The sequence below is a fragment of the Salmo salar genome, chromosome ssa06 (assembly GCF_905237065.1).
Source record: "Salmo salar chromosome ssa06, Ssal_v3.1, whole genome shotgun sequence".
Lineage (NCBI taxonomy): Eukaryota > Metazoa > Chordata > Actinopteri > Salmoniformes > Salmonidae > Salmo > Salmo salar.
In genome coordinates this window covers 93,371,868-93,396,053 of record NC_059447.1, presented here as the reverse complement: position 1 = coordinate 93,396,053, position 24,186 = coordinate 93,371,868, and the positions used below count along the sequence as shown (strand labels likewise).

General features: G+C 50.0%; 1 protein-coding gene across 1 annotated transcript in view; it reads right to left on the bottom strand.

Annotated features, from left to right (window-relative positions):
* nbas (NBAS subunit of NRZ tethering complex) overlaps positions 1-24,186 on the bottom strand; it is a 307,080-nt gene that overhangs the window by 220,880 nt on the left and 62,014 nt on the right. The window contains exons 19-21 of the mRNA XM_045721215.1: positions 14,971-15,049; positions 4,165-4,269; positions 2,076-2,212 (exon numbers count right to left, since the gene is read on the bottom strand). Coding sequence (XP_045577171.1) covers positions 2,076-2,212; positions 4,165-4,269; positions 14,971-15,049 — 321 coding nt within the window. The remainder of the gene's footprint in view (positions 1-2,075; positions 2,213-4,164; positions 4,270-14,970; positions 15,050-24,186) is intronic.

Sequence of the window (24,186 nt, the reverse complement as noted above, 5' to 3'; positions counted from 1 at the left end):
ATATACATATGAGATGAGTTATACATAGACTAAGATACAGTAGAATAGGATAGAATACAGTATATACATATGAGATGAGTAATACATAGACTAAGATACAGTAGAATAGAATAGAATACAGTATATACATATGAGATGAGTAATACATAGACTAAGATACAGTAGAATAGGATAGAATACAGTATATACATATGAGATGAGTAATACATAGACTAAGATACAGTAGAATAGGATAGAATACAGTATATACAGATGAGATGAGTAATACATAGACTAAGATACAGTAGAATAGGATAGAATACAGTATATACATATGAGATGAGTAATACAGATACAGTAGAATAGGATAGAATTTTATGTTTTATAGACCTACTGTAAGTAGACTGACTATACACTAAGGAGAAGTCCTTATCTGTTTTATAGACCCACTACCCCCAGTAGGAGAGGGCCTTCCTGTGACATCGGGTGGTGTAGGTGTCATGGAGGGCAGGTAGTTTGCCCCCAGCGATGCGTTCGGCAGACCGCACCACCCTCTGGAGAGCCCTGCGGTAGCGGGCGGAGCAGCTGCCGTACCAGGCGGTGATACAGCCCGACAGGATGCTCTCAATTGTGCATCTGTAAAAGTTTGTGAGGGTTTTAGGTGACAAGCTAAATTTCTTCAGCCTCCTGAGGTTGAAGAGGCGCTGCTGCTCCTTCTTCACCGCGCTGATCTGTGTGGGTGGACCATTTCAGTTTGTCCGTGATGTGTACGCCGAGGAACTTGAAGCTTTCCCGTCGATGTGGATGGGGGGGCTGCTCCCTCTGCTGTTTCCTGAAGTCCACCATCATCCCAGGGCCTCCAGCTTAATGACGAGTTTGGAGGGTACTATGGTGTTGAAGACTGAGCTGTAGTCAATGAACAGCATTCTTACATGGGTATTCCTCTTGTCCAGATGGGTTAGGGCAGTGTGATGGCGATTGCATCGTCTGTGGACCTATTGGGGCGGTAAGCAAATTGGAGTGGGTCTAGGGTGTCAGGTAAGGTGGAGGTGATATGGTCCTTGACTAGTCTCTCAAAGCACTTCATGATGACGGAAGTGAGTGCTACAGAGCGTTAGTCATTTAGCTCAGTTACCTTTGCTTTCTTGGGAACAGGAACAATGGTGACCATCTTGAAGCATGTTGGAACAGCAGACTGGGATAAGGATTGATTGAATATGTCTGTAAACACACCAGCCAGCTGGTCTGCGCACGCTCTGAGGACGCGGCCCGGGGATGCCGTCTGGGCCGGACGGCCTTTGCGAGGGTTAACACGTTTAAATGTTTTACTCGTGTCGACCACGGAGAAGGAGAGCACCGCAGTCCTCGGTAGCGGGCCGCGTCTGTGGCGCTGTGTTATCCTCAAAGCACGGTGAAGAATGTCTTTAGCCTGTTCGGGAAGCAAGACTGTCTCGGCGACGTGGCTTGGTTTTTCTTCCTGTAGACCCTGTAGCCTGTCCTCTAGTGTCTGAACCGTTGAATTGCCAGTCCGTCTCTATACTGACGTTCAGCTTGATTGGCTCTCAGAGGGAATAACGACACTATATTTTGCCTTACTACCAGTCACCTTGCCATGGTTAAATACCACCATCAATGTATGACCATATTAGAGACACATATTTCCCTCAGTTTACACAGATCCACAAAGAATTAGAAAACAAACCCAATTTTGATAAACTCCCATATCTACTGGGTGAAATACCACAGTGTGACATCACAGCAGCAAGATGTGTGACCTGTTGCCACAAGAAAAGGTCAACCAGTGAAGAACAAACACCTTTATAAATACAACCCATATTTATGTTTATTTATTTTACCTTTTGTACTTTAACTATTTACACATCCTTACAACACTGTATATATATGACAATTGAAATGTCTTTATTATTTTGGAACTTTTGTGAGTCTAAGGTTTACTGTTCATCAGTGTCCTGGGCCCAGGCCAACATGTGTGTGTGTGTGTGTGTGTGTGTGTGTGTGTGTGTGTGTGTGTGTGTGTGTGTGTGTGTGTGTGTGTGTGTGTGTGTTTGCGTGCGTGCGTGAGAGCGCTCTCTCACCAGGCCTCAGGCAGCAGGATGGTGTACTCGTGTGGCGAGGTGGTTTCTGGGAAGTTGAAGAGGATAGCCAATCGGTGTTGGAGAAGCTCTGCTCCATGAAAGGTGAACAGAATGTCCAGAGCCTGGACATTACTCTCCTACAGATAGAAAACAGGAAGCCAGGCCAGAGACAAAGATGGATTTTAACAAACCCATTTAGCTACTGGACATGCATAGCAAAATCAAATGTGTCTCCTGCCAACAAAACAAAGATTATAAAAAATAGATTAGGTAGAGGGACAGAGAGAGAGAGACAGAGAGAGACAGAGAGAGAGAGAGACAGAGAGACAGAGAGAGAGACAGAGACAGAGACAGAGAGAGACAGAGAGACAGAGAGACAGAGAGACAGAGAGACAGAGAGACAGAGAGACAGAGAGACAGAGAGAGAGACAGAGACAGAGACAGAGAGAGATAGAGACAGAGAGAGATAGAGACAGAGAGAGATAGAGACAGAGATAGAGATAGAGAGATAGAGACAGAGATAGAGAGATAGAGACAGAGATAGAGACAGAGAGAGACAGAGAGAGAGACAGAGAGAGACAGAGAGAGAGAGAGAGACAGAGAGAGACAGAGAGAGAGAGAGAGAGACAGAGACAGATATAGAGAGAGAGAGACAGAGAGAGAGAGACAGAGAGAGAGACAGAGAGAGAGAGAGACAGAGAGAGAGAGAGACAGAGAGAGAGAGAGACAGAGAGACAGAGAGAGAGAGAGACAGAGAGAGAGACAGAGAGAGAGAGACAGAGAGAGAGAGACAGAGAGAGAGAGAGACACAGAGAGAGAGACAGACAGAGAGAGACAGAGAGAGAGAGACAGAGAGAGAGAGACAGAGAGAGAGAGACAGAGAGAGAGAGACAGAGAGAGAGAGAGACAGAGAGAGAGAGAGACAGAGAGAGAGAGACAGAGAGTGTAAGAGTGTAAGGGTATAGAAGGGTATAGAAGGGTATAGAAGGGTATAGAAGGGTATAGAAGGGTATGGAAGGGTATGGAAGGGTATAGAAGGGTATAGAAGGGTATGGAAGGGTATAGAAGGGTATAGAAGGGTATAGAAGGGTATAGAAGGGTATAGAAGGGTATGGAAGGGTATGGAAGGGTATGGAAGGGTATAGAAGGGTATAGAAGGGTATAGAAGGGTATAGAAGGGTATAGAAGGGTATGGAAGGGTATGGAAGGGTATAGAAGGGTATGGAAGGGTATGGAAGGGTATGGAAGGGTATAGAAGGGTATGGAAGGGTATGGAAGGGTATGGAAGGGTATAGAAGGGTATGGAAGGGTATGGAAGGGTATAGAAGGGTATAGAAGGGTATGGAAGGGTATAGACGGGTATAGACGGGTATAGACGGGTATAGAAGGGTATAGAAGGGTATAGAAGGGTATGGAAGGGTATGGAAGGGTATAGAAGGGTATAGAAGGGTATAGAAGGGTATGGAAGGGTATGGAAGGGTATGGAAGGGTATAGAAGGGTATAGAAGGGTATAGAAGGGTATAGAAGGGTATAGAAGGGTATGGAAGGGTATGGAAGGGTATGGACGGGTATAGAAGGGTATAGAAGGGTATAGAAGGGTATGGAAGGGTATGGAAGGGTATAGAAGGGTATCGAAGGGTATAGAAGGGTATAGAAGGGTATGGAAGGGTATAGAAGGGTATAGAAGGGTATAGAAGGGTATAGAAGGGTATAGAAGGGTATGGAAGGGTATAGAAGGGTATAGAAGGGTATAGAAGGGTATAGAAGGGTATGGAAGGGTATGGAAGGGTATAGAAGGGTATAGAAGGGTATAGAAGGGTATGGAAGGGTATGGAAGGGTATAGAAGGGTATAGAAGGGTATAGAAGGGTATAGAAGGGTATGGAAGGGTATAGAAGGGTATAGAAGGGTATGGAAGGGTATGGAAGGGTATAGAAGGGTATGGAAGGGTATGGAAGGGTATAGAAGGGTATAGAAGGGTATGGAAGGGTATAGAAGGGTATAGAAGGGTATGGAAGGGTATGGAAGGGTATAGAAGGGTATAGAAGGGTATAGAAGGGTATGGAAGGGTATGGAAGGGTATATTTACCCTGGCGTAGGTTCTTGCTGACAGAATGATATTCTGGTTCCGGAACTTCTTAAAGAACTCAGAGTCATATCTCTGTTCTGCAGCATCGGGACCACCTAATATATCCTGGAGAGGGGGAGGACGAACGGGGGAGAGAGGGGGAGGACGAACGGGGAGAGAGGGGGAGGACGAACGGGGGAGAGAGGGGAGGACGAACGGGGAGAGAGGGACGAACGGGGAGAGAGGGGGAGGTAGAGGACAACGGGGAGAGAGGGCGGGGAGGGGGGAGAAGGGGAGGACGAACGGGGAGAGAGGGGGAGAGGGGAGAGAGGGGGAGGGAACGGGGAGAGAGGGGAGGTAGAAGGGGAGGAGGGGAGGGAGGGGGAGGTAGAACGGGGAGAGAGGGGAGGTAGAACGGGGAGAGAGGGGAGGACGAACGGGGCGAGAGGGGGAGGACGAACGGGGAGAGAGGGGGAGGTAGAGGACGAACGGGGAGGACGAACGGGGAGAGAGGGGGAGGACGAACGGGGAGAGAGGGGAGGTAGAACGGGGGGAGAGAGGGGAGGGGGAGGTAGAACGGGGGAGAGAGGGGAGGACGAACGGGGAGAGAGGGGGAGGACGAACGGGGAGAGAGAGGTGGAGGACGAACGGGGAGAGAGGGGGAGGTAGAGGACGAACGGGGGAGAGAGGGGGGAGGTAGAGGACGAACGGGGAGAGAGGGGGAGGTAGAGGACGAACGGGGAGAGAGGGGGAGGTAGAGGACGAACGGGGAGAGAGGGGGGAGGTAGAGGACGAACGGGGGAGAGAGGGGGAGGTAGAGGACGAACGGGGGAGAGAGGGGGAGGTAGAGGACGAACGGGGGAGAGAGGGAGGAGGTAGAGGATGAACAGGGGGAGAGAGGGGGAGGAGGTAGAGGACGAACGGGGGAGAGAGGGGGAGGAGGTAGAGGATGAACGGGGGAGAGAGGGAGGAGATAGAGACAACAGGTCTGAGCATAAACCACAGAAATAAACACTATGGACCACAAAGCTTTTACTGTCTCGTCCTGGAATATACAAGGTCAGAGGTTATCAGACTTCAGAGAAATACAAACATCCTACAAGAAACCTGATATAGAGGAGATGGACCCACTGGTTGTCCTCTAGGTTACAGAGAGCTGGTAGTCCCATCCACCACACTACCAGGTGGCTGGTATAGAGGAGATAGACCCACTGGTTGCCCTCTAGGCTACAGAGAGCTGGTAGTCCCATCCACCACACTACCAGGTGGTATAGAGGAGATGGACCCACTGGTTGTCCTCCAGGTTACAGAGAGCTGGTAGTCCCATCCACCACACTACCAGGTGGTATAGAGGAGATGGACCCACTGGTTGTCCTCCAGGTTACAGAGAGCTGGTAGTCCCATCCACCACACTACCAGTGGGTGGTATAGAGGAGATGGACCCACTGGTTGTCCTCTAGGTTACAGAGAGCTGGTAGTCCCATCCACCACACTACCAGGTGGGTGGTATAGAGGAGATGGACCCACTGGTTGCCCTCTAGGCTACAGAGAGCTGGTAGTCCCATCCACCACACTACCAGGTGGTATAGAGGAGATGGACCCACTGGTTGTCCTCTAGGTTACAGAGAGCTGGTAGTCCCATCCACCACACTACCAGGTGGTATAGAGGAGACGGACCCACTGGTTGTCCTCCAGGTTACAGAGAGCTGGTAGTCCCATCCACCACACTACCAGTGGTGGTATAGAGGAGATGGACCCACTGGTTGTCCTCCAGGTTACAGAGAGCTGGTAGTCCCATCCACCACACTACCAGGTGGTATAGAGGAGATGGACCCACTGGTTGTCCTCTAGGTTACAGAGAGCTGGTAGTCCCATCCACCACAATACCAGGTGGTATAGAGGAGACGGACCCACTGGTTGTCCTCTAGGTTACAGAGAGCTGGTAGTCCCATCCACCACACTACCAGGTGGGTGGTATAGAGGAGATGGACCCACTGGTTGTCCTCCAGGTTACAGAGAGCTGGTAGTCCCATCCACCACACTACCAGGTGGTATAGAGGAGACGGACCCACTGGTTGTCCTCCAGGTTACAGAGAGCTGGTAGTCCCATCCACCACACTACCAGGTGGTATAGAGGAGATGGACCCACTGGTTGTCCTCCAGGTTACAGAGAGCTGGTAGTCCCATCCACCACACTACCAGGTGGTATAGAGGAGATGGACCCACTGGTTGTCCTCTAGGTTACAGAGAGCTGGTAGTCCCATCCACCACACTACCAGGTGGTATAGAGGAGACAGACCCACTGGTTGTCCTCTAGGTTACAGAGAGCTGGTAGTCCCATCCACCACACTACCAGGTGGTATAGAGGAGATGGACCCACTGGTTGTCCTATAGGTTACAGAGAGCTGGTAGTCCCATCCACCACACTACCAGGTGGTATAGAGGAGACAGACCCACTGGTTGTCCTATAGGTTACAGAGAGCTGGTAGTCCCATCCACCACACTACCAGGTGGTATAGAGGAGATGGACCCACTGGTTGTCCTCTAGGTTACAGAGAGCTGGTAGTCCCATCCACCACACTACCAGGTGGGTGGTATAGAGGAGACGGACCCACTGGTTGTCCTCTAGGTTACAGAGAGCTGGTAGTCCCATCCACCACACTACCAGGTGGTATAGAGGAGACAGACCCACTGGTTGCCCTCTAGGTTACAGAGAGCTGGTAGTCCCATCCACCACACTACCAGGTGGGTGGTATAGAGGAGATGGACCCACTGGTTGTCCTCTAGGTTACAGAGAGCTGGTAGTCCCATCCACCACACTACCAGGTGGTATAGAGGAGACAGACCCACTGGTTGTCCTATAGGTTACAGAGAGCTGGTAGTCCCATCCACCACACTACCAGGTGGGTGGTATAGAGGAGATGGACCCACTGGTTGCCCTCTAGGTTACAGAGAGCTGGTAGTCCCATCCACCACACTACCAGGTGGTATAGAGGAGATGGACCCACTGGTTGTCCTCTAGGTTACAGAGAGCTGGTAGTCCCATCCACCACACTACCAGGTGGGTGGTATAGAGGAGACAGACCCACTGGTTGTCCTCTAGGTTACAGAGAGCTGGTAGTCCCATCCACCACACTACCAGGTGGTATAGAGGAGACAGACCCACTGGTTGTCCTCTAGGTTACAGAGAGCTGGTAGTCCCATCCACCACACTACCAGGTGGTATAGAGGAGACAGACCCACTGGTTGTCCTCTAGGTTACAGAGAGCTGGTAGTCCCATCCACCACACTACCAGGTGGTATAGAGGAGATGGACCCACTGGTTGCCCTCTAGGTTACAGAGAGCTGGTAGTCCCATCCACCACACTACCAGGTGGGTGGTATAGAGGAGATGGACCCCCTGGTTGTCCTCTAGGTTACAGAGAGCTGGTAGTCCCATCCACCACACTACCAGGTGGGTGGTATAGAGGAGATGGACCCACTGGTTGCCCTCTAGGTTACAGAGAGCTGGTAGTCCCATCCACCACACTACCAGGTGGGTGCTATAGAGGAGATGGACCCACTGGTTGCCCTCTAGGTTACAGAGAGCTGGTAGTCCCATCCACCACACTACCAGGTGGTATAGAGGAGATGGACCCACTGGTTGTCCTCTAGGTTACAGAGAGCTGGTAGTCCCATCCACCACACTACCAGGTGGTATAGAGGAGATGGACCCACTGGTTGTCCTCTAGGTTACAGAGAGCTGGTAGTCCCATCCACCACACTACCAGGTGGTATAGAGGAGACAGACCCACTGGTTGTCCTCTAGGTTACAGAGAGCTGGTAGTCCCATCCACCACACTACCAGGTGGTATAGAGGAGATGGACCCACTGGTTGTCCTCTAGGTTACAGAGAGCTGGTAGTCCCATCCACCACACTACCAGGTGGTATAGAGGAGATGGACCCACTGGTTGTCCTCTAGGTTACAGAGAGCTGGTAGTCCCATCCACCACACTACCAGGTGGGGGGTATAGAGGAGACGGACCCACTGGTTGTCCTCTAGGTTACAGAGAGCTGGTAGTCCCATCCACCACACTACCAGGTGGTATAGAGGAGATGGACCCACTGGTTGTCCTCTAGGTTACAGAGAGCTGGTAGTCCCATCCACCACACTACCAGGTGGTATAGAGGAGATGGACCCACTGGTTGTCCTCTAGGTTACAGAGAGCTGGTAGTCCCATCCACCAGACTACCAGGTGGGTGGTATAGAGGAGACGGACCCACTGGTTGTCCTCTAGGTTACAGAGAGCTGGTAGTCCCATCCACCACACTACCAGGTGGTATAGAGGAGATGGACCCACTGGTTGCCCTCTAGGTTACAGAGAGCTGGTAGTCCCATCCACCACACTACCAGGTGGTATAGAGGAGATGGACCCACTGGTTGTCCTCCAGGTTACAGAGAGCTGGTAGTCCCATCCACCACACTACCAGGTGGTATAGAGGAGACGGACCCACTGGTTGTCCTCTAGGTTACAGAGAGCTGGTAGTCCCATCCACCACACTACCAGGTGGTATAGAGGAGATGGACCCACTGGTTGCCCTCTAGGTTACAGAGAGCTGGTAGTCCCATCCACCACACTACCAGGTGGTATAGAGGAGATGGACCCACTGGTTGTCCTCTAGGTTACAGAGAGCTGGTAGTCCCATCCACCACACTACCAGGTGGTATAGAGGAGATGGACCCACTGGTTGCCCTCTAGGTTACAGAGAGCTGGTAGTCCCATCCACCACACTACCAGGTGGGTGGTATAGAGGAGACAGACCCACTGGTTGCCCTCTAGGTTACAGAGAGCTGGTAGTCCCATCCACCACACTACCAGGTGGTATAGAGGAGATGGACCCACTGGTTGTCCTCTAGGTTACAGAGAGCTGGTAGTCCCATCCACCACACTACCAGGTGGTATAGAGGCGATGGACCCACTGGTTGCCCTCTAGGTTACAGAGAGCTGGTAGTCCCATCCACCACACTACCAGGTGGTATAGAGGAGATGGACCCACTGGTTGTCCTCTAGGTTACAGAGAGCTGGTAGTCCCATCCACCACACTACCAGGTGGTATAGAGGAGATGGACCCACTGGTTGTCCTCTAGGTTACAGGGAGCTGGTAGTCCCATCCACCACAGTACCAGGTGGGTGGTATAGAGGAGACGGACCCACTGGTTGTCCTCTAGGTTACAGGGAGCTGGTAGTCCCATCCACCACACTACCAGGTTGGGTAGTATAGAGGAGACGGACCCACTGTTTGCCCTCTAGGTTACAGAGAGCTGGTAGTCCCATCCACCACACTACCAGGTGGTATAGAGGAGACGGACCCACTGGTTGTCCTCTAGGTTACAGAGAGCTGGTAGTCCCATCCACCACACTACCAGGTGGTATAGAGGAGATGGACCCACTGGTTGTCCTCTAGGTTACAGAGAGCTGGTCGTCCCATCCACCACACTACCAGGTGGTATAGAGGAGATGGACCCACTGGTTGTCCTCTAGGTTACAGAGAGCTGGTAGTCCCATCCACCACACTACCAGGTGGGTGGTATAGAGGAGACGGACCCACTGGTTGTCCTCCAGGTTACAGAGAGCTGGTAGTCCCATCCACCATACTACCAGGTGGGTGGTATAGAGGAGACGGACCCACTGGTTGTCCTCTAGGTTACAGAGAGCTGGTAGTCCCATCCACCACACTACCAGGTGGTATAGAGGAGATGGACCCACTGGTTGTCCTCTAGGTTACAGAGAGCTGGTAGTCCCATCCACCACACTACCAGGTGGTATAGAGGAGATGGACCCACTGGTTGTCCTCTAGGTTACAGAGAGCTGGTAGTCCCATCCACCATACTACCAGGTGGGTGGTATAGAGGAGACGGACCCACTGGTTGTCCTCTAGGTTACAGAGAGCTGGTAGTCCCATCCACCACACTACCAGGTGGGTGGTATAGAGGAGATGGACCCACTGGTTTCCCTCTAGGTTACAGAGAGCTGGTAGTCCCATCCACCACACTACCAGGGTGGTATAGAGGAGACGGACCCACTGGGGTTACAGAGAGCTGGTAGTCCCATCCACCACACTACCAGGTGGTATAGAGGAGATGGACCCACTGGTTGTCCTCTAGGTTACAGAGAGCTGGTAGTCCCATCCACCACACTACCAGGTGGTATAGAGGAGATGGGCCCACTGGGTTACAGAGAGCTGGTAGTCCCATCCACCACACTACCAGGTGGGTGGTATAGAGGAGATGGACCCACTGGTTGTCCTCTAGGTTACAGAGAGCTGGTAGTCCCATCCACCACACTACCAGGTGGTATAGAGGAGACGGACCCACTGGGTTACAGAGAGCTTTTAGTCCCATCCACCACACTACTAAATGGGGAACAGGTTTGTTAACTTGGTATAGAGCAGACCTTAACAACGCTATTAAAACAAGCATCCCAGTAAAGTGTTAAAAATAGCCCGAATTAACATATGAAGCTTAAGAAACAAGGTTCATTAAATTAATAACTTGCTAGTAACAGATGACATTCATATTCTGAAACTCACTTTGATAATACCTTTGATGATACAGTGGTAGTAATACATGATTATAACATCTACAGAAAATACAGGAATGCCAACGGTGGAGGTGTTGCGGTCTATATTCAGAACCACATTCCTGTAAAGATTAGAGACGATCTCATGTTAAATACTGTTGAAGTAATATGGCTGCAGGTTCATTCCCCCATTAACAAAATGACTGTTTAAAAAAAACGGTTAAATCCCCGTGGATTGATGAGGAATTTAAAAAAAACAGTTAAATCCTCGTGGGTTGATGAGGAATTAAAAAAAACGGTTAAATCCTCGTGGATTGATGAGGAATTTTAAAAAACGGTTAAATCCTCGTGGATTGATGAGGAATTTTAAAAAACGGTTAAATCCTTGTGGGTTGATGAGGAATTTTAAAAAACGGTTAAATCCTCGTGGATTGATGAGGAATTTTAAAAAACGGTTAAATCCCCGTGGGTTGATGAGGAATTTAAAAAAAATCTATGGTTGAGAGGGATGAAGGCCATTATCCCAGAAACCCTAGACCCACTCCAATTTGCATACCGCCCCAACTCCACAGATGAGGCAATCGCACTCCACACTGCCCTTTCCCACCTGGACAAATCAAGGGGCAAAGTATTGACACGTTTTCTTTTAATTGAGAGACGAGTTTAAAGTTTTCTTTACTGACCATCGTTTTCACTTGTCTGACCGTTTGCATGATGACGAGTCTCTCACATGACTGGCCTATCTGGGTGATGTTTTTTCTCACCTGAATGATCTGAATCTAGGATTACAGGGACTCTCCGCAACTATATTCAATGTGCGGGACAAAATTGAGGCTATGATTAAGAAGTTGGAGCTCTTCTCTGTCTGCATTAACAAGGACAACACACAGATCTTTCCATCATTGTATGATTTTGTTGTGTGCAAATGAACTCAAGCTTACGGACAACGTCAAATGTGACATAGCGAAGCACCTGAGTGAGCTGGGTGCACAATTACGCAGGTACTTTCCCCGAAACGGACGACACAAACAACTGGATTCGTTATCCCTTTCATGCCCTGCCTCCAGTCCACTTACTGATATCTGAACAAGAGAGACTCATCGAAATTGCAACAAGCGGTTCTGTGGAAATGGAATTTAAAATCAGAAGCCACTGCCAGATTTCTGGATAGGGCTGCGCTCAGAGTATCCTGCCTTGGCAAATCGCGCTGTTAAGACACTGATGCCCTTTGCAACCATGTCCCTATGTGAGAGTGGATTCTCGGCCCTCACTAGCATGAAAATTAAATACAGGCACAGACTGTGTGTGGAAAACGATTTAAGACTGAGACTCTCTCCAATACAAGCCAACATTGCAGAGTTATGTGCATCCTTTCAAGCACACCCTTCTCATCAGTTACTCACAGTTACTCACAATTTTTGATGAACAAATACTTTTTTATATGTAAGATGGTTAAATAAAGATCAAAATGATTGATTATTATTATATTATTATTTGTGACCTGGTCCTATAAGAAGTCTTTGTCACTTCCCATGAGCCGGGTTGAGACAAAAACTCACACTCATTCTTATGTTTAATAAATGTATCATATAGTGTGTGTGGCAGCAGCTAGCCCCATTCCTCTCTCCCACACAGCAGGCCCCTCCTCCTCCTGCCAGCCCCATTCCTCTCTCCCACACAGCAGGCCCCTCCTCCTCTTGCCAGCCCCATTCCTCTCTCCCACACAGCAGGCCCCTCCTCCTCCTGCCAGCCCCATTCCTCTCTCCCACACAGCAAGCCCCTCCTCCACCTGCCAGCCCCATTCCTCTCTCCCACACAGCAGGCCCCTCCTCCTCCTGCCAGCCCCATTCCTCTCTCCCACACAGCAGGCCCCTCCTCCTGCCAGCCCCATTCCTCTCTCCCACACAGCAGGCCCCTCCTCCACCTGCCAGCCCCATTCCTCTCTCCCACACAGCAGGCCCCTCCTCCTCCTACCAGCCCCATTCCTCTCTCCCACACAGCAGGCTCCTCCGCCTCCTGCCAGCCCCATTCCTCTCTCCCACACAGCAGGCTCCTCCTCCTCCTGCCAGCCCCATTCCTCTCTCCCACACAGCAGGCCCCTCCTCCACCTGCCAGCCCCATTCCTCTCTCCCACACAGCAGGCCCCTCCTCCTCCTGCCAGCCCCATTCCTCTCTCCCACACAGCAGGCCCCTCCTCCTCCTGCCAGCCCCATTCCTCTCTCCCACACAGCAGGCCCCTCCTCCTCCTGCCAACCCCATTCCTCTCTCCCACACAGCAGGCCCCTCCTCCTCCTACCAGCCCCATTCCTCTCTCCAACACAGCAGGCCCCTCCTCCTCCTACCAGCCCCATTCCTCTCTCCCACACAGCAGGCCCCTCCTCCTCCTGCCCCGACCAGCCCCAATCCTCTCTCCCACACAGCAGGCCCCTCCTCCTCCTGCCAGACCCCTCCTCCTCCGACCAGCCCCAATCCTCTCTCCCACACAGCAGGCCCCTCCTCCTCCTGCCAGGCCCCTCCTCCTCCTACCAGCCCTATTCCTCTCTCCCACACAACATGCCCCTCCTCCGACCAGCCCCATTCCTCTCTCCCACACAACATGCCCCTCCTCCGACCAGCCCCATTCCTCTCTCCCACACAGCAGGCCCCTCCTCCACCTACCAGCCCCATTCCTCTCTCCCACACAGCAGGCCCCTCCTCCTCCTACCAGCCCCATTCCTCTCCCACACAGCAGGCCCCTCCTCCTCCTGCCAGCCCCAATCCTCTCTCCCACACAGCAGGCCCCTCCTCCTCCTACCAGCCCCATTCCTCTCTCCCACACAGCAGGCCCCTCCTCCTCCTACCAGCCCCATTCCTCTCTCCCACACAACAGGCCCCTCCTCCCTACCAGCCCCATTCCTCTCTCCCACACAGCAGGCCCCTCCTCCTAGCCCATGCAGGCCCCCCTCCTCCTGCCAGCCCCAATCCTCTCTCCCACACAGCAGGCCCCTCCTCCTCCTACCAGCCCCATTCCTCTCTCCCACACAGCAGGCCCCTCCTCCTCCTGCCAGCTCCCTCCTCCTACCAGCCCCATCCTCTCCCCACACACAGGCCCCTCCCTCCTACCAGCCCCATTCCTCTCTCCACACAGCGCCAGGCCCCTCCTCCTCCTGCCAGCCCCATTCCTCTCTCCCCACAGCAGGCCCCTCCTTCTCCTGCCAGCCCCATTCCTCTCTCCCACACAGCAGGCCCCTCCTCCTCCTACCAGCCCCATTCCTCTCTCCCACACAGCAGGCTCCTCCTCCTGCCAGCCCCATTCCTCTCTCCCACACAGCAGGCCCCTCCTCCTCCTGCCAGACCCCTCCTCCTCCGACCAGCCCCATTCCTCTCTCCCACACAGCAGGCCCCTCCTCCTCCTGCCAGGCCCCTCCTCCTCCTACCAGCCCTATTCCTCTCTCCCACACAACATGCCCCTCCTCCGACCAGCCCCATTCCTCTCTCCCACACAACATGCCCCTCCTCCGACCAGCCCATCTCCGACCAGCCCCATTCCTCTCTCCCACACAGCAGGCCCCTCCTCCACCTACCAGCCCCATTCCTCTCTCCCACACAGCAGGCCCCTCCTCCTCCTACCAGCCCCATTCCTCTCCCACACAGCAGGCCCCTCCTCCTCCTGCCAGCCCCAATCCTCTCTCCCACACAGCAGGCCCCTCCTCCTCCTACCAGCCCCATTCCTCTCTCCCACACAGCAGGCCCCTCCTCCTCCTACCAGCCCCATTCCCTCTCTCCCACACAGCAGGCCCCTCCTCCTCCTACCAGCCCCATTCCTCTCTCCCACACAGCAGGCCTGCCACAGCAGGCCCCTCCTCCTCCTACCAGCCCCATTCCTCTCCCACACAGCAGGCCCCTCCTCCTCCTGCCAGCCCCATTCCTCTCTCCCACACAGCAGGCCCCTCCTCCTCCTACCAGCCCCATTCCTCTCTCCCACACAGCAGGCCCCTCCTCCTCCTACCAGCCCCATTCCTCTCTCCCACACAGCAGGCCCCTCCTCCTCCTGCCAGGCCCCTCCTCCTCCTACCAGCCCCATTCCTCTCTCCATCGGTTCATGCATGAATATATATATTTTCTGTTGCTTCCCTCACTCGGGTCGAGTCTGGTTGTCTCCGGGTCCATTCGGACCTGGTCTCCATATTTCACAAACAATATTTATTCTGGTAGGGTCCAGGGAGGAGAGTCTCAGGTCCATTTCACAAGCCAACTTTTTGAACAAGCTGCAGTTCGCGGTCTTACCTCGTAGGTGGCCAGGCGATCCAGGTAACAAAGCAGCTTCAGTCTGCTTCGACACAACTCCTTCTGCTCCAGGGTCAACCTGCAGGACCACAAACCCACCACATACATGACGAAACTACATTAAACTACATTAAAAACACAGTAGGAAGCATTTCATTCTGACAGGAAGTCAACTACTCATGACCCCAGAAACTCAAACGTTGTAGGTTGTTCACGCATAAAACCAAAACCCTGGTCACATTACCGTCGTAAACCCTGGTCACATTACCGTCGTAAACCCTGGTCACATTACCGTCGTAAACCCTGGTCACATTACCGTCGTAAACCCTGGTCACATTACCGTCGTAAACCCTGGTCACATTACCGTCGTAAACCCAGGTCACATTACCGTCGTAAACCCAGGTCACATTACCGTCGTAAACCCAGGTCACATTACCGTCGTAAACCCTGGTCACATCCCGTAGTAAACACTGGTCATTACCGTAGTAAACACTGGTCATTACCGTAGTAAACACTGGTCATTACCGTAGTAAACACTGGTCACATTACCGTAGTAAACACTGGTCACATTACCGTAGTAAACACTGGTCATTACCGTAGTAAACACTGGTCATTACCGTAGTAAACCCTGGTCATTACCGGAGTAAACCCTGGTCATTACCGGAGTAAACCCTGGTCACATTACCGTAGTAAACCCTGGTCACATTACCGTAGTAAACCCTGGTCACATTACCGTAGTAAACCATGGTCACATTACCGTAGTAAACACTGGTCATTACCGTAGTAAAACACTGGTCATTACCGTAGTAAAACACTGGTCATAACCGTAGTAAACACTGGTCATAACCGTAGTAAACCCTGGCCATTACCGTAGTAAACCCTGGTCATTACCGTAGTAAACCCTGGTCACATTACCGTAGTAAACCCTGGTCACATTACCGTAGTAAACACTGGTCACATTACCGTAGTAAACACTGGTCATTACCGTAGTAAAACACTGGTCATTACCGTAGTAAACCCTGGTCATTACCGTAGTAAAACACTGGTCATTACCATAGTAAACCCTGGTCATTACCGTAGTAAAACACTGGTCATTACCGTAGTAAACCCTGGTCATTACCGTAGTAAACACTGGTCATTACCGTAGTAAAACACTGGCCATTACCGTAGTAAACACTGGTCATTACCGTAGTAAACCCTGGTCACATTACCGTAGTAAACCCTGGTCACATTACCGTAGTAAACCCTGGTCACATTACCGTCGTAAACCCTGGCCATTACCGTAGTAAAACACTGGTCACATTAGCGTCGACTGAGCGGTAAGCGTCGACTGAGCGGTAGGCGTCGACTGAGCGGTAGGCGTCGACTGAGCGGTAGGCGTCGACTGAGCGGTAAGCGTCGACTGAGCGGTAAGCGTCGACTGAGCGGTAAGCGTCGACTGAGCGGTAAGCATCGACTGAGTCAGCCGTAGGCTTCGACTGAGCGGTAAGCATTGACTGAGCGGTAAGCATCGACTGAGTCAGCCGTAGGCTTCGACTGAGCGGTAAGCATCGACTGAGCGGTAAGCATCGACTGAGCGGTAAGCGTCGACTGAGCGGTAAGCATCGACTGAGTAGTAGGCATTGACGATGTCGTGTCTTGGCTATGCTAAATGTGATGACGATGGTTTTATCAAATCGATTAAATGTTTAAATTATTACGATGATTAAATTACACATGTAACAATTAACTCAACAGCAATTTTGGGGAACCACGGGAAAAGTTTGCTTAGTGAGTACCCGTTTTCTGAATTAACTCTAAAGATATAAATCACATTTCAGTCATTCCTTAATTGTTCTTCTATCAGTCCCTTTCTGAATGTCACAAAACCCTTGGATATCTGCACAAACCCTAGCATAAATTATGAATCAGCGATAGTAAATATATAATTTAAGCCAATTTGTATAACTAACTAACCACACAGAATTACATACACAAACAGAATAGGTTACACATTGATTACTACTTACTGCAATAAAAAGTCCCTAGTGGACTACACCAATATGATGGAAAGGGAGGGGCATGTAAGAAAGAGCGGGAGAAAAGACAAAGGACTTCACTACACAGCTGATAACTATGCCCATGGAAATGCTAATACTTTGCACGTGAACGGCCGCTCATTCGAAATGAATTGTAAAAAACTCAGCAAAAAAATGAAACGTCCTCTCGCTGTCAACTGTGTTTATTTTCAGCAAACTTAACATGTGTAAATAATTGTATGAACATAACAAGATTCAACAACTGAGACATAAACTGAACAAGTTCCACAGACATGTGACTAACAGAAATTGAATAATGTGTCCCTGAATAAAGGGGGGGTCAAAATCAAAAGTAAGTCAGTATCTGGTGTGGCCACCAGCTGCATTAAGAACTGCAGTGCATGTCCCCCTCATGGACTGCACCAGATTTGCCAGTTCTTGCTGTGAGATGTTACCCCACTCTTCCACCAAGGCACCTGCAAGTTCCTGGATATTTCTGGAGGGAATGGCCCTAGCCCTCACCCTCCGATCCAACAGGTCCCAGACGTGCTCAATGGGTTTGAGATCCGGGCTCTTCACTGGCCATGGCAGAACACTGACATTCCTGGATTGCAGGAAATCACGCACAGAACAAGCAGTATGACTGGTGGCATTGTCTTGCTGGAGGGTCATGTCAGGATGAGCCTGCAGGAAGGGTACCACATGAGGGAGGAGGATGTCTTCCCTGTAACGCACAGCGTTGAGATTGCCTGCAATGACAACAAGCTCAGTCCGATGATGCCCCTCCACCTCCAAATCGATCCCGCTCCAGAGTACAGGTCTCGGTGTAACGCTCATTCCTTCAATGATAAACACGAATCCAACCATCACCCCTGGTGAGACAAAACTGTGACTCATCAGTGAAGAGCACTTTTTGCCAGTCCTGTCTGGTTCAGCGACGGTGGGTTTGTGCCCATAGGCGACGTTGTTGTTGCCGGTGGTGTCTGGTGAGGACCTGCCTTACAACAGGCCTACAAGCCCTCAGTCCAGCCTCTCTCAGCCTATTGCGGACAGTCTGAGCACAGATGGAGGGATTGTGCGCTCCTGGTGTAACTCGGGCAGTTGTTGTTGCCATCCTGTACCTGTCCCACAGGTGTGATGTTCAGCTGTACAGATCCTGTGCAGGTGTTGTTTCACGTGGTCTGCCACTGCGAGGACGATCAGCTGTCCGTCCTGTCTCCCTGTAGCGCTGTCTTAGGCGTCTCACGGTACGGACATTGCAATTTATTGCCCTGGCCACATCTGCAGTCCTCATGCCTCCTTGCAGCATGCCTAAGGCACGTTCACGCAGATAAGCAGGGACCCTGGGCATCTTTCTTTTGGTGTTTTTCAGTCAGTAGAAAGGCCTCTTTAGTGTCCTAAGTTTTCATAACTGTGACCTTAATTGCCTACCGTCTGTAAGCTGCTAGTGTCTTAACGACCGTTCCACAGGTGTATGTTCATTAATTGTTTATGGTTCATTGAACAAGCATGGGAAACGGTGTTTAAACACTTTACAATGAAGATCTGGGAAGTTATTTGGATTTTTACGAATTATCTTTGAAAGACAGAGTCCTGAAAAAGGGATGTTTCTTTTATTGCGGAGTTAATATATTAACGATTGTATGCCTTTGTTGTCTGTTGAAATCGCCGGTCCGTCTAGGGAGTAATTCGACAGAAAGTCTCGTGTCTGTTAGAATGGATCTTCCAGACGTATCAATGGTCGTTGGATAGGGAAATGTTCTTCAGAATAGATCTTTTCAAAGTACCATGGTCAAGGTTACTAGAATAGATACTTTAACCTGTTGGGGATAGGGGGCAGTATTGACACGGCCGGATAAAAAACGTACCCGATTTAATCTGGTTACTACTCCTGCCCAGTAACTAGAATATGCATATAATTATTGGCTTTGGATAGAAAACACCCTAAAGTTTCTAAAACTGTTTGAATGGTGTCTGTGAGTATAACAGAACTCATATGGCAGGCCAAAACCTGAGAAGATTCCATGCAGGAAGTGGCCTGTCTGACAAGTTGTTGTTTATCTTGGCTCTTTTTATTGAAGTCTGAGGATCTCTGCTATAACGTGACACTTCCTACGGCTCCCATAGGCTCTCAGAACCCGGGAAAAAGCTGAACGATATCGAGGCAGCCTCTGGCTGAAACACACTATCGCGTTTGGCAAGTGGCCGATCAGAGTACTATGGGCTTAGGCGCGTGCCCGAGTCGACCCCATGCTTTATTCTTTCGTCTGTTTACCTAAACGCAGATTCCCGGTCGGAATATTATCGCTTTTTTATGACAAAAATGGCATAAAAATTGATTTTAAACAGCGGTTGACATGCTTCGAAGTACGCTAATGGAATATTTAGAATTTTTTTGTCACGAATTGCGCCATGCTCGTCACCCTTATTTACCCTTTCGGATAGTGTCTTGAACGCACGAACAAAACGCCGCTGTTTGGATATAACAATGGATTATTTGGGACCACACCAACATTTGTTATTGAAGTAGAAGTCCTGGGAGTGCATTCTGACGAAGACAGCAAAGGTAATAACATTTTTCTTATAGTAAATCTGACTTTGGTGAGTGCTAAACTTTCTGGGTGTCTAAATAGCTAGCCCTGTGATGCCGGGCTATCTACTGAGAATATTGCAAAATGTGCTTTCACCGAAAAGCTATTTTAAAATCGGACATATCGAGTGCATAGAGGAGTTCTGTATCTATAATTCTTAAAATAATTGTTATGCTTTTTGTGAACGTTTATCGTGAGTAATTTAGTAAATTCACCGGCAGTGTTCGGTGGGAATGCTAGTCACATGCTAGTCACATGCTAATGTAAAAAGCTGGTTTTTGATATAAATATGAACTTGATTGAACAAAACATGCATGTATTGTATAACATAATGTCCTAGGGTTGTCATCTGATGAAGATCATCAAAGGTTAGTGCTGCATTTAGCTGTGGTTTGGGTTTATGTGACATTATATGCTAGCTTGAAAAATGGGTGTCTGATTATTTCTGGCTGGGTACTCTGCTGACATAATCTAATGTTTTGCTTTCGTTGTAAAGCCTTTTTGAAATCGGACAGTGTGGTTAGATTAACGAGAGTCTTGTCTTTAAAATGGTGTAAAATAGTCATATGTTTGAAAAATCGAAGTTTTTGCATTTTTGAGGTATTTGAATAACGCGCCACGGGATTCCACTGGCTGTTGAGTAGGAGGGACGCAAGCGTCCAGCCCATAGAGGTTAAAAGGTATCTATAGGGTTGAGAGCAAATTGTACCTCTTCCTCGGTCGAGTTTACTGGGCTAACCGTATTTAAACAGCTGCAGACTGAATGTTCCTGCGTAGTCTTCTTCACTCCAGAGATAGAGGATATTACATTTCCTAGTATTGTAGTCTTTAAACAATTCCAACATGTAGCTACAGTACAGCTCCATGCTCTCTGGTCTATAGAGTAGTAACAACATGTAGCTACAGTACAGCTCCATGCTCTCTGGTCTATAGAGTAGTAACAACATGTAGCTACAGTACAGCTCCATGCTCTCTGGTCTATAGAGTAGTAACAACATGTAGCTACAGTACAGCTCCATGCTCTCTGGTCTATAGAGTAGTAACAACATGTAGCTACAGTACAGCTCCATGCTCTCTGGTCTATAGAGTAGTAACAACATGTAGCTACAGTACAGCTCCATGCTCTCTGGTCTATAGAGTAGTAACAACATGTAGCTACAGTACAGCTCCATGCTCTCTGGTCTATAGAGTAGTAACAACATGTAGCTACAGTACAGCTCCATGCTCTCTGGTCTATAGAGTAGTAACAACATGTAGCTACAGTACAGCTCCATGCTCTCTGGTCTATAGAGTAGTAACAACATGTAGCTACAGTACAGCTCCATGCTCTCTGGTCTATAGAGTAGTAACAACATGTAGCTACAGTACAGCTCCATGCTCTCTGGTCTATAGAGTAGTAACAACATGTAGCTACAGTACAGCTCCATGCTCTCCGGTCTATAGAGTAGTAACAACATGTAGCTACAGTACAGCTCCATGCTCTCTGGTCTATAGAGTAGTAACAACATGTAGCTACAGTACAGCTCCATGCTCTCCGGTCTATAGAGTAGTAACAACATGTAGCTACAGTACAGCTCCATGCTCTCCGGTCTATAGAGTAGTAACAACATGTAGCTACAGTACAGCTCCATGCTCTCTGGTCTATAGAGTAGTAACAACATGTAGCTACAGTACAGCTCCATGCTCTCCGGTCTATAGAGTAGTAACAACATGTAGCTACAGTACAGCTCCATGCTCTCTGGTCTATAGAGTAGTAACAACATGTAGCTACAGTACAGCTCCATGCTCTCCGGTCTATAGAGTAGTAACAACATGTAGCTACAGTACAGCTCCATGCTCTCTGGTCTATAGAGTAGTAACAACATGTAGCTACAGTACAGCTCCATGCTCTCCGGTCTATAGAGTAGTAACAACATGTAGCTACAGTACAGCTCCATGCTCTCCGGTCTATAGAGTAGTAACAACATGTAGCTACAGTACAGCTCCATGCTCTCTGGTCTATAGAGTAGTAACAACATGTAGCTACAGTACAGCTCCATGCTCTCTGGTCTATAGAGTAGTAACAACATGTAGCTACAGTACAGCTCCATGCTCTCTGGTCTATAGAGTAGTAGCTCTCTGGAACGCAAATCAACAACCCCACGCGACGACCAGTCAACAACCCCACGCGACGACCAGTCAACAACCCCACGCGACGACCAGTCAACAACCCCACGCGACGACCAGTCACTGAATAGAAATCAAATTAACCAGAGAGATTAACTCAAAAACACGTCATCGTCACTAAAATCAAACCACACAGGATCAGAGGCGCCATCGCCGCCCGTCCACTGCTAACGCCGGCGCCGCCCGTCCACCGTAACGCCAGCGCCGCCCGTCCACCGTAACGCCAGCGCCGCACTAGTGTATACAGCCATTATGTTGTACTAGAGAAATGGTGTTAGCTTGGGGGGCTGACAGTGATGACTGGTGAAGAGCAGAATCAACAAGCAACAATCCAAACAGTCGCTCTGTGAGAAGGTGTCGTTAACGTTCACAGTTAGCCATTGTTATGTAAATGACAGCTGAAAAATACCAGTTGGTCTGGCTTCGGCCCCAAGCGAGAATAAGACCTCCGGAGACATAACCCAGTGGGGTGCCGGGCCGCGTAGTCTGAGCCTTTTTAGGTAAAAAAAAATCACAGAGGTAAATCCTGGATGGAAAAAAAAAAACGCACCAGAAGGGGCAGTGGTCATAAAGCACGTCAGAGTAGAAGTGCTGATGTAGCATTAGGTCCCCCTTGTCCATTAAAATGCATCCTAGGTCAGCACTCCTACTGGGAAAAACACTTTATGATACAGACCCAGAGTACCACTACATCCCTAGTACCCTATACCGTGCACTATTTCTGTCCAGGGTCCATCAGAAACTGTTTAATGTAGGCAGACTGGCTTCCAAAATACAACGTGTGTGTGTGTGTGCTTGTTGCATTTCTCCAAGCTATCAGATCTGGTTGATGGTTCTTCGTCTCTGTGGAAATATTACAGGATCACAGAGGGAGACTGAACAACACAAACAGGTAGTGGTAGAGAGAGGGGTAAATGGAGTGGTAGAGAGAGGGGTAAATGGAGAGAGAGGGGTAAATGGAGTGGTAGAGAGAGGGGTAAATGGAGAGAGAGGGGTAAACGGAGAGAGAGGGGTAAACGGAGTGGTAGAGAGAGGGGTAAACGGAGTGGTAGAGAGAGGGGTAAACGGAGTGGTAGAGAGAGGGGTAAATGAGAGAGGGGGTAAATGGAGTGGTAGAGAGAGGGGTAAATGGATGGTAGGGGTAAACGGAGTGGTAGAGAGAGGGGTAAACGGAGTGGTAGAGAGCGGGTAAACGGAGTGGTAGAGAGAGGGGTAAACGGAGCGGTAGAGAGAGGGGTAAATGGAGTGGTAGAGAGAGGGGTAAATGGAGAGAGAGGGGTAAATGGAGCGGTAGAGAGAGGGGTAAATGGAGCGGTAGAGAGAGGGGTAAATGGAGCGGTAGAGAGAGGGGTAAATGGAGCGGTAGAGAGAGGGGTAAATGGAGCGGTAGAGAGAGGGGTAAATGGAGCGGTAGAGAGAGGGGTAAACGGAGCGGTAGAGAGAGGGGTAAACGGAGCGGTGAGAGAGGGGTAAACGGAGCGGTAGAGAGGGGTAAACGGAGTGGTAGAGAGAGGGGTAAATGGAGCGGTAGAGAGAGGGGTAAACGGAGTGGTAGAGAGAGGGGTAAATGGAGAGAGAGGGGTAAATGGAGAGAGAGGGGTAAATGGAGTGGTAGAGAGAGGGGTAAACGGAGTGGTAGGGGTAAACGGAGTGGTAGAGAGAGGGGTAAATGGAGTGGTAGAGAGGGGTAAATGGAGCGGTAGAGAGAGGGGTAAATGGAGTGGTAGAGAGAGGGGTAAATGGAGTGGTAGAGAGAGGGGTAAATGGAGAGAGAGAGGTAAATGGAGTGGTAGAGAGAGGGGTAAATGGAGCGGTAGAGAGAGGGGTAAATGGAGCGGTAGAGAGAGGGGTAAATGGAGCGGTAGAGAGAGGGGTAAATGGAGCGGTAGAGAGAGGGGTAAATGGAGCGGTAGAGAGAGGGGTAAATGGAGCGGTAGAGAGAGGGTAAATGGAGCGGTAGAGAGGGGTAAATGGAGCGGTAGAGAGGGGGTAAATGGAGCGGTAGAGAGGGGTAAATGGAGTGGTAGAGAGAGGGGTAAATGGAGCGGTAGAGAGAGGGGTAAACGGAGTGGTAGAGAGAGGGGTAAATGGAGAGAGAGGGTAAATGGAGAGAGGGGTAAATGGAGTGGTAGAGAGAGGGGTAAATGGAGTGGTAGAGAGAGGGTAAATGGAGCGGTAGAGAGAGGGGTAAATGGAGCGGTAGAGAGAGGGGTAAATGGAGCGGTAGAGAGGGGTAAATGGAGCGGTAGAGAGAGGGGAAATGGAATGGTAGAGAGAGGGGTAAATGGAGAGAGAGGGTAAATGAGAGAGAGGGGTAAATGGAGTGGTAGAGAGAGGGGTAAACGGAGTGGTAGAGAGAGGGTAAATGGAGGGGTAGAGAGAGGGGTAAATGGAGTGGTAGAGAGAGGGGTAAATGGAGTGGTGAGAGAGAGGGTAAATGG